Below are 16,324 nucleotides of genomic sequence, written 5' to 3'. Positions count from 1 at the left end.
TGCATGAAAGTGTCCCACACTAAAAGGTATTCCATGAAATGGGATTCTATTGTATTTCATTGTTGTTAGAACTCAGTGGGCAGGATTTTACCGTTGGTGAGCAGGGGGCGGGGCTCGCTCGCCGACATGTAAAATGACGTGGGATGACGTGGGCGGAACCCCCAATGTCATCCCGCCCCATTTAAATTTTCAGGTAGGCGGGGGCGCAGCAAAATCAGCTGCGGGCCCGCCGACCTGTCAATGGCCAATTGAGGCCATTGACAGATCAATTAAAGTACTTAGTGGACCTGCCCGTCCAACCTTAAGGTTGGCGGGCAGGCCAGGAGCCCCGGCGGCAACTAGAAAAAACATGAAACCTCATCCACCGGCAGGATGAGGCTTCATGTAGGGTTTTAAAAATTTTAATAAAGTTGTTATGGAAATTACGAACATGTCCCAACTCATATGACATTGTCACATGAGGGGACATGTAAGGGAATTTTTTTTTCTCTACTTTTAATATTGTTGACAGTAGAGGCGATCTCCCTGACTTAGCGTCAGGGAGATGAATGCGCTCTTTCGTGTGCATGCGCGAAAGAGCGCACTCTCGATTTTAGGGATTCCCCCCCACCCGCACAGGGAGCGCATAGCTCTTCTCTGTGAACATCATGCTGGGTGGGCCTTAATTGGCCCGCCCGCGCAAAATGGCAGCGCGGCCCGCAATTGGGTCAGCTCTGCCCACCCGACGAATGTAAAATTCAGCCCAGTATTTAGAGAGTGTATGTATGTCACAACCTAATTAAGTTGTACAGTGAGATTCTTTTTATAATATCATAAGAAATAGGAGCAGGTGTAGACCATTCAGCCCATGAAGCCTAGTCTGCCATACGATAAGGTCATGGCTGATCTGATTGTGGCCGTAACTCCACTTTCCTGCCTGTCTCCCATAACCTTTAGCTCCCTTTTTGATGAAAAATCTGTCTAAATCAGGCTTGAATATGCTTAATAACCCAGCATCCACTGCTTTCTGTGGAAGAGAATTCCAAAGACTAACAATCCTCTGAGAGAAGAAATTTGTCCTCATCTCCATTTCAAATGGGAGACCACCTTATCTTAAACCATACCCCCTAGTTCCAGATTCCCCATGAGAGGAAACATCCTCCCAGCATCTACTCTGTTCAGCCTCCCCTGAATCTTATATGTTTCAATAAGATCACCTAAAATGAGTATAGGCCCAACCTGTTCAACCTTTCTATCCCAGGAATCAGCCCATTAAACCTTCTCTGAACTGTTTCCAACTCAATCCCTCCTTAAGTGCTAGGTGTGGCCTCACCAACGCCCTATAAAGTTGTTGCAAGACTTCTCTACTTATATTCTCCCCCTCCTTGAATTAAAGACCAACATTCCAATTGCCTTCCTAATTACTTGCTGTACTGGCATGCTAACTTTTTATGATTCATGTACAAGGACACCCAGACCCCTCTGTATTTCAGCATTCTGCAGTCTTCACACTCCATTGGCCAGATTTTTGCCCATTCACTTACCCTATCTATATCCCTTTGTATCCTCCTCACAACTTGCTTTCTTACCTATCTTTGTATCATCACCAAATTTAGTCCTTCATCAAAGTAAATAATATAGATCATAAATAGCTGAGGCCCCAGCACTGATCCCTGCGGCACTCCACTAGTTACAGTTTGCCAACCTGAAAATCACCCATTTTTCCCGACTCTTTGTTTCTTCTTATTAGCCAATCCTCTATCCATGTTAATATTATCACCCCCCAACACCATGAACTCTTATGTTGTGCAGTAACCTTTTATGTGGCACCTTATTGAATGCCTTTTGGAGCTCCAAATACATTACATCTACTGGTTCTCCTTTATCCACCCTGCTTGCTACATCCTCAAAGAACTTCAATCACCAGGGCTTCTCCTGAGCCCTCTCCACTTAAGGACTGACAACAGCAGCCCTTTTTCTGCTTGGAACCTCTTTCTCTGCTCTTCTTTTTTCTTAACAGGGACCTCTCCCTGTCCCGTCTCCCTATCCCATGTCTGGGACTCCTCTTTTGATTATGGCGCTCAGCTCCCGGTCACATGATTGGGGTTTTTGCGCAGTTTCTTTTTTTTTCTCCACACGGCGGCGCTCTGAGAACTCCAAAATGCTGTGCTGCGCATGCAGAGCCCGCTCCCGGTCCGCACATGTGCAGAAACCCCTGAGGAATGCTGGGAGATATAGTTCCCCGCCTCCTGATGATGAGGTAAGTCTGGATCTCATAATAGTGTTTAAACATTTTACACTTCCCTTTATGAGTATTCCAGATTCCTCAGCAGGCTTTCCAGTTTCTTCACAAACTCTGAAACCTGACGCTGTTTTAATGGGCTTCCAAAAACCTGCATGAACAGATAAAAATGGTGTGCAGGAGGAAATCTGATTTTCATCCTCCATTTAAAATGGGGAACACAACCTCAGCAGAGTGGGTGTACATTTTACATACCAGTCATTCCTGAGGAAAATAACGAGCGGTCAGGAATGCGGAGGAAAATCAGATTTCCTCCAAAAAAAATCCCAAGTGAAACTTGCCTCCACACCCAGATGAAAATACAGCTCCTTCTGTGAGGTGCAATCACCAGTATAACTCAGGCCTGAGCCTGAGGTGTGTAATCTTGCCATCCCTTGGAGGCGGCTTTGGAGGGCTGGGAAAGTATTGAAAAAGCCAGTCAGGATGGCTCCCTGTGCTGTCACACCTCGGGCGAGTTTCCCGGAATTGAGCTGCCATGGAAATTGGCAGTATAAAAATAGGGAAGTCTTACTAAAACTGTACAAGGCACTAGTTAGACCACACCTAGAATACTGTGAACAGTTTTGGTCCCCTTATCTAAGGAAAGATATACTGGCATTGGAGGCAGTCCAGAGAAGGTTCACTAGATTGACCCCGGGTGTGGGGGGATTTTCTTATGAGGAGAGGTTGAATAGGCTGGGCCTGTACTCATTGGAGTTTAGAAGAATGAGAGGCAGCCTTATTGAAACATATAAGGTTCTTAGGGGGCTTGACAGAGTAGATGCTGAGAGGTTGTTTCCCCTTGTGGGAGCGCCTAGGACAAAGGGGCATAATCTCAGAGTAAGGGGTCACCCACTTCAAGAGAGAGATGAGAAGGAATTTCTTTTCTCAGAGGGTAGTGAATCTCTGGAATTCTTTACTGCAGAGGGCTGTAGAGGCTGGGTTGTTAAGTATATGCAAAGCTGAGATAGACAGATTTTTTATCAGTGAGGGAATCAGGGAAAAGACTGGAAAGTGGAGTTGAAGGTTATCAGATCAGCCATAATCTCATTGACTGGCAGAGCAGACACAATGGGCTGAATGGCCTACTTCTGCTCATACGTCTTATGGTCTTATGATCCACACTGATGTCCCGAACAGCTATGGGTTTTCTTATTTCTAAGATATTTCACAGCAATGCAAAAGCACTTCTATGTTAAGGAGCCCTCATGCTAACCCATCTCCCTGACCAGCACCATTTCTCCCGTGGGGCTGCCGGCCGTGCAGTGCTGTGGACGGTCTCACTGGGCCTCCAGTGTCATTGTTCCTCCCACCATCCTTAATTAGGCAGACAACGCACATAATTGGCTGCCTCCTTTAAGATTGTGATGCTGTGCGGACATCAGACACCATCAGGATCGAGATCCAGAAATACCACTGACCCTTGATTATTTTCTATGTGATGAAGATTCTGGCTTTAATTACACAATGAGGAAGATGCAGAAAATAACTATATCCACTAGAGGTCAGCAGAACATAAGTGATCTGAGAGCTGAGATGTATTTTAGTGCCCGGACTCAAAAAGCAGCACAAAGATGTTGAGCAGAATATGACGGGAGGGGGATGGGGAGGGGGGGGAGGAGGCAGGCGGTGGGGGTGGGAGGGGGGGGGGGGTGGTGGGGGGGGGGGGGGGGGGGGATGGTGGCGGGGGGGGTGCTCAGACGGCTTGCTTGCCCGGAAGCAAAGTCAGCGTGGGGCAGACCCGCAACCATAATGCGCTGTGGGTGGGCTAAATAGGGGCAGTGTGGAACTTTCCCACCCCCAATTGCCCAGCAGCTCCATCAGTCCTGACAGCGCTAAGAGCACATTCGTGGGCACTGCCAGAACTGCAACAAGGAACAAGGATAGGGCTCGATGGATCCCAGAGATAGGAACATGTGGGGTCTTGGGCAGGGAGGGTTTGGGCATGTTAGGCAGGAGGGCAGAGGGGTGGGGGTGGTGCGTTTAATGCAGCAGGCGGGTAGGAACAAAGTGGAGGGCTCTATCTAAGGTGGGGGCAACCCCCAATCCACAAAGGGCAGCCCCCAAAGATAGTGCCCCCCCAAACTTCCTTCCCACTCTTAGTCATTTTTAAAAAAACATTGGGCTGCCCATTCCTGCCCAACTGTCCAGGCCAAAAATTTTATGGTGTGGTCAGTATATTATTGGGGTCAATTGGCTTGATAACAAGCTCAACTGACCCTTGATAATCTATTCAAATATGGTGGACAGGTTGCCGATTTCAGCGCTCACACTCCCCTCATCCACCCCTTGATAATGGGTGTGTCATGAAGCTATTAATGTTATTGTTATATAATGTTATTGGAAATTATTTTTTTAAACTAGAGGTTTAGTCTGTGGGTTTGTCTTAATTGGATTAAAGCTTCCCTCTGAGGGGGAAGAGAGGGCCAGAAAGAAAAGGAGGCCAGGTGTCCCTATTCAGCCTCCAGAGGAGCCACCTGTGGGAGGGCAGGCACAGGCACAGAGCACGGAGGGCCAACAGGTAGTCCAAGGCGGAAGGAGCCTCAGAAGACGCCACTATCCTGCTGCCAGGGTTTACAGGTGGCAATGCAGCTACCTCAATATGTCTGAGGTGCAATGCCGAAGGAGACTCCGCCTCTCAAGGGAAACAGCGACCTCCATTTGTCAGATGATTGGCCCTGAGATAAGCTTCAACTGTGTGGGTGGACACCACATGCCAGTGGCATTGAAGGTCACGGTAGCCCTCAACTTCTACGCCTCCAGCTCTTTCCAGGGGTTGGTGGGGGATCTGTGTGGAGTGTCCCAGTCAGCTGTCCACAGTTGTGTCAAGCTGGTGACAGACGCTCTGTTCAGGCGTGCATTGACTTTCATTCATTACCGCACAGACGAGGCCAGCCAGGCTGAGCGAGCCAGAGACTTTGCCGTGATTGCTGGCTTCCCCCGTGTCCAGGGTGCAATCGACTGCACACATGTGGCCATCAAGGCGCCAGCGGGTGAGCTCGGTGCCTTCGCCAGCAGGAAGGGCTTCCACTCCTTGAACGTGCAGATAGTGTGTAGGATGCAGATTCTACAAGCCTGTGCAAGGTACCCTGGCAGCCCCCATGACACTTACATCTTGAGACACTCCCTGGTGCCGAGGCTCTTCAGTGCTCCAGCCCAGCCGGATGGATGGCTGTTGGGCAACAAGGGCTATACCCTTAAAAGGTGGCTCATGACACCTCTCTGCCATCCAAGAACTGAAGCTGAGCAGCGGTACAATAGGAGCCACGCCTCCACAAGGGATGTGGTAGAAAGAACCATCAGTCTTCTCAAGATGCGCTTTGGATGCCTGGACAGTTCAGGGGGCGCACCCCAGTACCCTCCAGATTGTGTGTCACTAACAGTAGTCGCATACTGCGCTCTCCACAATCTGGCACTGGAAAGGGGGTGGCCCAACGGAGGAAGAAGATGTTGATGCAGCTGCTCTGGCAGCAGGCAATGAGTCCAGTAGTGAGTTCGAGTACGAGCACACACAGGAGAACGCTAAGGGGATAGATGCTGACGCGGGCAACCTCCAAGGTGGCAGGGACACCCGGGAGACTTTGATCCAATGTTCCTTCAGCTGGCCTACCAAATATGAACCACCACCACATGCCAGGGCTGCAGGCTCCATACACGATACCTGAGAGCAACATTTGCCTGGTCAGGAACATGAACTATGTGCCATTTCAATAAAGCTCAATGACAAACAAGTCACTCATAACATCATGGGGCTGCCCTGCACCTGCAGAACTAATGAAGCACCCAGAGGCTTGTTGAGAACAAACACATTTACTGCCTTGCAACCTGGCATACATAAATCAAAGTAAATGAAAAGGTATTCAACACCACAGCAACTTAAAAACAATTTAAAAATGGGGCAAAAGAAAAGTGATAAGTCCGTGATGTGCCTAAGGGGCTTTAAGTTTTCGTTTGCGGGTGCTACGTCTAGGTGCTCCACCCCTCGCTGGCACCGGCATTGGAGACAGCCTGCTCACTCTGCTGTCCTGTTGGCCTTAATGACCTTGGCGGGTGTCCTCTGGCCCCTAGAGCCTGTGCTGGCCCTTTCTGGGAGGGAGCGGCCAGTGACACGACTGGCATCTCCCCAGTCTCCGCAGCCTCGTTGGATGCCACGGTCACTGGCAAAGGGGCGGAGGAGCTGCTGCCATCATCCGGAGCGCCCTGAGAGGAGCCAGTAGAGACGACAAGCAGCTTTGGACCTCCCTGCTCACCATTGATTGATGGTCACCTAGCTGGGATACTGGATGCCCAATCCATCACCCACACTGACAGTGACCACCTGAGGTCATTACCGCTGTGAGGGCTTGCAGGTCCGAGTGCATCCCCAGGAAGCCCTGATTGAGCTCCTGGAGGAGCCTCTCCATGAGAGTCACCATTCCCTCCATGGAGGAGGCAATGTGCTCGGCCATGAGGGTCATTGCATTGCTCATGTTCCACATGGACTCCTCCATCACAGAGACCATGACATGCATTCCCTCATGTATCTCCGCCAGATCCTCCCGCACACCCTGCTGGACTTCCAGCATCTGCTGCCTCAGGGACGACTCCAGAGGCCCATCATCAGCCACCGACTGAGCATGTTCCTGGTCCCCTGCAGTCCTCCGACTGCCGGCGCCCAGGGCACTCTCTGTCTCCGCCTGCACCTCAAGCGAGTGTGAGGTGCCCTCACCGCTGTGCACCAAAATATTCACTGACGATCTTATTCCCACCGAGGTGCTGGTATCTGCGCTGGTCCCTGCCTGGCTGAGAGGATGTGACACTGGTGCGTTCAGATCCTCCATGTCCTCAGGAGTGAGCGGTGGTCCTTCAAGCTCCTGAGACTGAGGGTGTTCTGGTGAGCCTGAAAGGAATAACAAGGACATGTGGTTAGTTGAAGTAGTTACACTGTTAATGTGCGTATCTGGCACCTGGATCAGGGTGCCCTTGCCTTTCCATTATCAATGTGGATTCCATGTTGGAGGCTTAAATCAATATACAGTCAACAGTGGAATGGTTGCAATGACAGACATTCTGGCCTGGTGCATGGCACTCTTACCTTCCTGTGGCACCCCAACCTCATTGCGGTCGGTTGACCTAGGCTCATGTTCCAGTGCCTCCTGCTCGTGTCTGGTAAGGCTTAGAAGGTAGGCCAGCCCTCTGCCAGTCTGCAACCACTCAGCATTATTGTGGGCTGTCTTCTCCTGAAAGGAGAGAGGAGCACTGATTAGTCCGCCCTGTACCTGCATTGCCATTGCAGCCTGGCCAACCCCACCTGAGGAAAACCTTGCAGGGCTCGTCCGATTCATGACCCTGGAGCCTCAAAACACGCACTCCAAGCAGCCAGGGCTGACCCCCTTGCCCAGATGCTGCCTCCGTGACTTTGCCACATACACTGTAAAAACTCTGAGGTCGGGGAGGATGGGGGGGCCCAACTAACTGCTGTGCTAAGTGACCCATGCCAACACGGTACTCACCCTTCCCGATTGCAGGAGGTTATTAAACTGCTTATGGCACTGCACCCATGTGCACCTCATCCATCTGGGCCATCCCTTGGGACAAGGGTATCCCATTGTGCTGCCACCTCCTCCAGGAGGGCAGCGAGGCACTTGTCGGAAAACCTTGGGGCCAACTGCCCCGCCGACCTGCCCTCCCACCTGCCCTATTCGCCGATGACGTTATGCTTTGCTGATCTGCAAAGTCAATGGCATCCTTAGGACGGCTGCCTGCGCCATTTTTGAATAGGCCGCCAGGTCGCCATTGCACCCAGCTGACATTGGCCTCCTGCTCCAACCCGCCCCTTCCCGCTGATCTCGGGAGACGTGCATTACGCTGGGCGGGCTTTAATTGGCCCGCCCGGTGTAAAATAGCGGTGCACACCCAATTGTGGGTGGCCTTTGGGATTCCCGACCACTCCCGCCCGCTCCAACCGAGCCTGCCCGCCAACTGAAAAATTCAGGCCTATGGTTGTTGCCTTAGTGGAGATTAGTTTGGGAATTTGTTAAAAGTCGGTGGGATGAGGTTTCATGTAGGGTTTGAAAAATTTTAATAAAGTTGTTATGGAAATTATGAACATGTCCCAACTCATGTGACATTGTCACATGAGGGGACACGTAAGGGAATTTTATTTTCTTTATTTTTAAAATTTTGAAAAGTAGAGGCAATCTCCCCGAGGCTGCACTTAGCCTCAGGGAGATGAGTGCGCTTTTTCGTGCGCATGCACGAAAGAGCGCACTCTCGATTTTAGTGATTCTCCCCCAGCCTGCACAGGGAGCGCATAGCGCTTCCTAGCGGATGTCACGCTGGGCGGGCCTTAATTGGCCCACCCACGCAAAATGGTCCCGCAGCCCCGATCGCAGGTGGCGATTGGGTCCGCGCCCACCCGCGATTGGGTCTGCCCCGCCCACCCAACGAACGAAAAATTCAGCCCTATGAATTGAATTGACAAAATAATTGAGAAATTCTGCTGCATTACTACTACCAAATGTTTTAATTTTGCTTTCTGAGAGAATTTGAGAATTTTACATTTGGATCAATTTGGTAGCAGTTTATGTAAATAGTTAATTCAGATCAGTCAATGACCTGGCACACAGTACATCAGGTGCCTGTATTTTATGATAGTTTAGCCTTGATGTCAGTGCATGGGTCAGCAATCTAAACATATTCAATTACTTTGACAACATATTTATACTGTGAAGGACTTTAAAGAGATGGATAAAATAAGATCACTAATTAACATTCTTTTGCTTAGGTGCACCAACAGCCTGTCTTTGAAGCAGATGACAGCATAGCTTTTGCAGATCGCATCACTAAAGACTTCATACTGGAAGATACTTTCAAGTTACTGTTATCTGGCACTTCTGTAGTGGGTGAAATATATGATGCTTTAGAAAACATACATCGATCTGTAAGTTTGAAGGTGAGATCTTAGAGCTGTGTTAAGACCATATTATTCTGTTACATATCTACAGCACAGAACCAGGCCATTCAGGACAGCCGATCTGTGCTGGTGTTTGAATGCCTTGTGAATCCCACACTTCTGTATCCCTGTGTTCTCTTCCATCTCATGTATGCACCAAGCCTCCCCTTAAATATATCAGTGCTATTTGTTTCAATGTTCCACATGCCAGCAAATCCCACTGTATCAACACTCTCTGTGTAAAGAAATTCCTTCTAAAATCTTTATTTGATCTGTTAGTGGCTATCTTGTACTTATGCCTCTTTTTCTGGGCACACCCACAAGTGGAAACATATTTCATGGCACCAGGTAATGAGGAAACTATTTCATACGGCCTTTTTTCTTAGCAATATTGGACACTTGTGCATTCCTTGAATAGTGTTGTTAAGGGTCATCAAATGTAAGAGGTCAGTTTCACTATTACGATCAATTAGAGGACAAGCTTTGTTTTTATTATTTATTCAAGAGATGTGGGCATCGCTGGCAAGGTCAGTATTTATTGCACATCCCAAATTGCCTTTGGGAAGGTGGTGGTGAGCTCCCATCTTGAAACACTACAGTCCTTGTGCTGTAGCTACACCCGCAATGCTGTAAGGGAGAGACATTAGAGAAACTGGTCTTTTGAATCATTGGGAATCTTCTTAATCTTTTAAATATCTGTGCTGGGCCAATTCCTCTGTGGCAAGGCACTGCAGTAATTTTCCACCCACCCAACAGAGTCGGGCACCACAGTTGCACTGTTAATGATGTGAGCACCTACCCAAAATATATAAATGCATGAAAGTGAGCTGGGGTCAGGGGTGCATCTATGCAGCAAGCATAGTCCACCTCAAATCTTTCCCCGAAAACCCTCCAGTGGTTTCTCTGGCCTATATTTAAGGTTCTAAACACGCAAGCAATGCCCTGCACTTGCCCTTCAACCTCTAGCAAAAGAACAGCTTGTTCCACTAGCTGTTTTCTATCAGTAGAAAGGCATGCATAGAGCTCTGCTTTGCTCCATCGGCCAACAGCATAAGCAGCCAACATGGGTGTTCCCTTGTATCACTGTTAAAAGGGTGTCCATTATTATACTGCTTGGTGCTTAACTGGGTGCATAAAGGAAAATGTTTCACTTCAACTCTGCAAGTGCACACTGGGATGATATAATGCGAAACTGTCCATTACCCCACATTTATTTACCATAAGCTGAATCTTTCAGAGCCTTTGAAGAGCTTATCTAGAAGATGTTAGCCTTCTTTGAGTACAGAGCACATACATCGACCTTAGAGGCAAATATTTCAAGAAGTTTCTGGAATTTGATGCATGAAAGTCAATTTTCAGAAACCTCAACTCTTATACTTTTCATATTTGAAATGACAGAAATAATTAGTACTGACCACAGCTGTGTATGCATATACAGTTGTGGCTACATTCAATTATATCAGGTTAGCTTAGTTGTAGCTGAATTCTCTTCATCAGTTTATTTTAATTGCAGAATCACACCCACTTCCAGAAACATGAGCTTTGTCTGACTTCAAGAGATCTAACTGCCATTATTAATTTTCAAAAGGAGTTCAAAAGCCAAGGAAGATTTGAATTGGTATGTAAATAGATAGGAAATATAACTAAGGTCAAGTTGGTATCTTGGATCAAACTTACTGGGTTTAATAAAAATTAGAGAATTACACTGCAAAATTTTCTTTAAATATATCTGATACTGCATTGCAATTTAATCTACTTAGACATTTGTGAAAATCTCATAATTTTATATGATCCTTTCATATTGTCATAATCAAAAAATCAGTTATTTGATCAGATATTTTACTTTGTTTTTATTCATCTGTAGAGAGTATATTTTCACAATTAATGTGCACAGAAGTCATATTTGAAAATGACAGTAAAAAAAGTCAAAAATTGTTGTTCTTTCATTTTTTTATTTTGATTGTAACTTGTTCTTTTTCTACAGCTTTATCCATCAATTAACCCAGATTACCAAAGGATATTATATGCACTTTACCACAATTTTGATCATTCATCCAAATCAAAACCTGTTCTTGCCCAACATCTGCTATTTTCAGAGCTACTTGATCAGTTCCGAGCATCGAATTTGCAGCAGGGCTTGAGTCATTTCACATGGTAAATAGATTAGATTTTGGAATTATTTATTTTAATATTTTAAATGTAATATTGAGAAGATCATCATACATTTGTATATAATTAGAGTTCATATATTTGTGCATAATTTGAATAACTTCTACCAGTGTTAGGGTAACTTGTGTGTGAGCGGGTCATATTATAAGCATGGCATAGGAGAACCTCATTAAATAAAGAGGAATGGGAATGTCCCAGAAATTAAAGATTTGGTGCTGCTTTTGCTGACTGTATTTGTGATTTTGTACGTACAAACATATGCACTTACGAATTAAGAGCTGGAGTAGGCTACTTGGCCCCCTTGAGCCTGCTTTGCCATTGAATAAGATCATGGCTGATCTGATTGTAACCTCAACTCCACATTCCCGCCCACCCCCTGATAACATTTCACCCCCTTGCTTGTAGCCAGACTATTGTATTCTATGTACAGTAACCTAGTACGATATTCAACCTTCACTGTCTGGCTACCTGTTCCACTTTATCCAGTGCTGGTCTCCTATTCTACTATAGCCCTGCTACCTTCTTGCTTCAGTTTATGATATCACATGTTTTTCACTGCAAAGTAAGGTGTTTTCTTATATTCTGATTATTTTATAAGTTAGTGTGTTCTGTAGTTGTGATTTTTTTCAATTAATGATATTGGCTTTTGTTTCTTCTTGGGTGATGCTAGAACTGATTGCATGGTAGATAGATGTTCATGCACCACTCAGGTGCAAGTACAGGAATAACATCAATATTAATAGGATTTTAGTGTTTGCTGTTGTACTGGCAAGAGAACATCTCTGAGGGATTGCAATGCTAAAGGTGTGCAGGTTTTCAATTTCTGGTTTATTTACAAATAAAAGTTTATGTACAGCTGAGCTTGATCTTAGACACCAGCCTGATTGCACTCCGGTGGGAAAATAGCACGATGACAAGTTGCATCAAATCAGTAGTGGTCTTCAAATATCTTGGTTCAATTGTTGCCCCAAGTACCTTTATCATATTTACGGGAGAGATGTGTAACAATGAGAATATAAGGGTTGAGTAACACAGTTACCATATTGTTAGCCATGAAACTGATCATCAGGTCTTCTTACATTATGTTCATTTTCTTAATAGGGAGCAGTCACATGCAATACCTTCTCATGTAATTGAAAAGTTTGACAACAGCAGCAAGATGGGTAAGGAATTCATTCATTTTTCAATAGATTTTGTTATGATCCCAGTGGGGATCAGTAAACCAAAATAACGAAATTTACCAAATGCTCCCCCAAATTAAGAAATTACCAACAAGATTTCACTTTTTGTAACTTTTACTTCAACATGAGTCAAAATCAATGTAAATTAACAGGCAAATGATAGTTGGTACAGACTATAAATTACACATGGAATAAAAGATACAACACAAACTATCTTACAGACATAGTTGGCAAACCAGTCCACTTGTAGGTCCCCTTTTCAGCTACATAGTTCTTCCAAGCAGAATTTTAGCCCCTTTCCTTCAAGGACATAGCCAATTCTCCAGAGGCAATAGTTTTTGTGTAAACAGGGTTCCGCCCCTGCAATGGCATACTTCCTTCCATAACTTTCTCAACTGCTCCCCAGCACTTCTACTTCTGCTTCTCTTTCTGTCTGCATCTGTGTGCCACACAACCTCTGTATTTTATCTTCCTTCCTGTTGGTATTGCTTCCAGGTCAGGGGTCACCAGGTCACATAGACCTATATTCCATATTATCCAAGAAAATTACATTTGATTCCTTTAAAATTGATGCAAACTCTTCAAAGTCCTTTTCAACCATGTTTTAATGTTACTGTTTTTTGGTCAAAGGGCATCACAATATAATTTACTGTTGGCATAAATTTGGCTTTCAAATTATTTAACTAATTCTGTGTGTCATACATATTTGAGTAAGAGAATATCAGCCTTTCAGTACTGAACATCTTTTGCAGCTTTCAAATGATGAGATTTCTTTCAAACAGTGTCTTCAAACATCTTTTTCTGTAGAGCAGAATATTGCAAAGCAGGGTTACAAGAACATACATACTAATAAAATGTAATCACGCCTCAGGTAGTAATGATTAGAAATACATTTGCAATTATTTGACTACCGTGTTTCGGATTTCTTTTCAATGCTCACTTAAAATTTGATTCTATTAATCCCATAAACATTTTACAGAAACCAAAGAAGCTTGTTTGAATATTGCATTTTGTGAATAATTTTTTGCTTCTTACTAATAATGTTTCTTTTATGCAGGTCAACACAGACAAAAAAACTGCAGTACAGGTAAATGTGCTGCTCATGTATTGTTAAATTAATCAATTAATTCCAGAATTTGTAATCATTATCCAGTTTATATAATCTTATATTAATTTAATATTAGGGAAGCTGGCTGTTGTAAGATAGCAAAAATAATTGATTGGCAAAGTTAATCAATGAGCATTTAATATGTCTGTACTACATTGCCTTGTACACTACATTTAGACAGGTTTTAATCATTTATTGTTTTTAGCAAGTGAAGAACTATCTAAAAAATAACATGCAGTGGAATATACTTTGATATTAAGCATTTATATGTGAAATCTGATGGTCAGAAAATATACATTGTTGTCTTTTCAGTTGTGGGATTTGGGTTCAAATGTACTCAGGCTGATGGAATGATGGCTTTTTCTCATGATGCGTGTTAGGACCCTGCATGATCCAAAGCAACAAGAGCCTCTTGATTACGTTAAACATTTTGTATGATCAGATTGATCTCATTGCTACCCACTGGTCTGCTCCCACACAGATCAGTAAACATACGGAGGAAGTGCCCAGCAGCTGTGATGTGGCTGGAGGAAGCACTCATGAGTTTGCTATCTCTTGGGGCGATCTCGCATTTGACTGAACAGCATCCCTGTTCAGGTGACAGTAAACAAAGCACTAAAAAAGGAAGGGCCAGTCAACAGGGTACTATAGCATAGTGGCTATATTACTGGACTAGTGATCCCAAGGCCTGGAGAAATGAGTTCAATCCTGCACGGAAGCTGAGGAATTTATATTCAATTAATTAGATATATCTGGACTAAAAGGTATCAGTCAGTGCTCACTTTAAGCTGCACAGGTCTGCAGTCAAGCAACAATTGGGAACGTGCCATGCAGGGGACAAACAGGCTGCTCATAAGCAAAAGTTCCCTTTAAGGTGCACGCAGGCACAGCTACACGTCAATCTTAAAAGGACCATACAGGGCAAGCTAACTATGTGCAGCAAACACAGAGGGATCATTGGTATCAGTAATCATGCCATGATTGTCATAAAACCCCATCTTGTTTACTAATGTCTTTTTGCAGAAGGAAACAGCTGTTTTTATTTGGTCTGGTCAATATGTGACTAAAAACCCACAAGTTGGTTGACTCTGATATGGTCTTGCTAGCCACTTAGTTGTATTCAAGAAGATGGCTTATTAAGGGTTGGCAATAAATGTGCTAGTGATGGCCACATCCTGTGAATAAATTTTTTAAAAACACAATGGATATGGCTGAATCAGTTGTTGGCGATACAGGATCACCTGAATCCCAACTAGCCCCCACTGAAAATCCAGAGCCAACTGATGCACATTTTTTCACAGGGTATTCACTTAAAAGAGGTTAATGGTTAGGGGTTAGTTAGCACACAAGATACACCTGTGCTAAAGATAAGTACCATAGTAAAGCTCATCGAAATCACTCACATATCACATTAAGCAGAGTAAAAAAAATAGCTGCACAGTATTTAACTTTTTTCTGATTGTGTGGGATAAGGTAGCAGTCCAGGAAAGCTTGGTCATTGACTATTTCCTCTGGTTTAGGTGTCTCTTGCAGTTATGTGAACAGGAGAGTTCATTAAAGGGACAGCTGAGCTAAATTTATCTTGGATGAGCGTCTGGTGAACTAGCTTTTCAGGTTACAATGTTGTATTAAGAACTACAACCTTCAACATGTTTATATTGTAAAGTTATAGAGTATGTAGCACACAGCAAAGCTGCTGGAGACCTATGGGGTGCTATGCTGTAGACACTCCTAGATCTGTCCAATGGATGTCAATGCCATTGAGAAGCCACCCCTGCCTTATGGTTGGTCTGGTAGGTAGGGACTGGCCCCAGAGGCACCCTATAAGTGATGTGGTGCTGTCTGTGAAGCCTGGCGCTGATGACTGCGAGTGCTGACCGAAGCAGTCCAAGCGAACAAACCTCGAAGTCCCGAGCGAAGTGCAGCTCGCAAGGTGCACGTCACTTATGTACAATCACGACGATGTGCTCAGATGATCCAGCATGGTGGGGATGATTCCGGTAGAGCTGGGCTTATAATGATATGCAGATGTATTACAATGAGGTTCCTGACATCTGACAGTGGGAAACGCTTCCCGCCATTGACGGGTGGAGCGGACGATTGCAAATTGGTTTCACAACATCATGAAACTGATTTTTGGCCTTCTCGCCATATTTTCCACTCACGCCGCCAAACATGCCCAATGCCAGTGTGCAAGGAAAATTCCGCCTTGAGTCTGTGGAGGCAATACTCTTCATTTGTTACAAGCAATCATGTGTGGGACTGTAAGTATAATGAAAAGCATATTAGCAGGTGAGGATATTGCGCATTGGTGGCATTTGATACCTCAGGATGCACTTCTTTGCTCCTGCTTATCGTCCTTGATCAATCAACTGACAGCAACTCTGAAAGGATGACCATTATAATGAGCTTTCTGTCTGCACAAACAATATGAAACTGCAGCATTTCCCTTCTGATTCTCAACATGCAAGAATATGCCTCTAATGTAATTCTCAGTTTATATGAATAGATTTAGCACATTTACTGGGAAGATTGGAATCAAAAATACACAGTCCTCTTAACAAGCGGTTTTGCTGAAATGGCATTACAAAATAATGTACTGTATGATTGCAATAGCACTCCACCAGCTCAAAGGTACTACACTAAATTCCTGAGAGGCATAGAACAGGTGG

General features: G+C 44.9%; 1 protein-coding gene across 3 annotated transcripts in view; it reads left to right on the top strand.

Annotated features, from left to right (window-relative positions):
* Positions 1 to 16,324, top strand: part of cped1 (cadherin-like and PC-esterase domain containing 1) — a 281,530-nt gene that overhangs the window by 124,100 nt on the left and 141,106 nt on the right. For all 3 annotated transcript variants that reach the window (XM_078567997.1, XM_078567996.1, XM_078567995.1), the window contains exons 9-13: positions 9,027 to 9,194; positions 10,708 to 10,812; positions 11,179 to 11,348; positions 12,465 to 12,526; positions 13,602 to 13,631. In XM_078567997.1, coding sequence (XP_078424123.1) covers positions 9,027 to 9,194; positions 10,708 to 10,812; positions 11,179 to 11,348; positions 12,465 to 12,526; positions 13,602 to 13,631 — 535 coding nt within the window. The remainder of the gene's footprint in view (positions 1 to 9,026; positions 9,195 to 10,707; positions 10,813 to 11,178; positions 11,349 to 12,464; positions 12,527 to 13,601; positions 13,632 to 16,324) is intronic.

This window comes from Cetorhinus maximus, chromosome 22 (genome assembly GCF_964194155.1).
Source record: "Cetorhinus maximus chromosome 22, sCetMax3.hap1.1, whole genome shotgun sequence".
In the NCBI taxonomy this organism is placed as follows: domain Eukaryota; kingdom Metazoa; phylum Chordata; class Chondrichthyes; order Lamniformes; family Cetorhinidae; genus Cetorhinus; species Cetorhinus maximus.
Note: the sequence above shows the minus strand (reverse complement) of the source record. Positions and strands in the feature narration are given on the sequence as shown.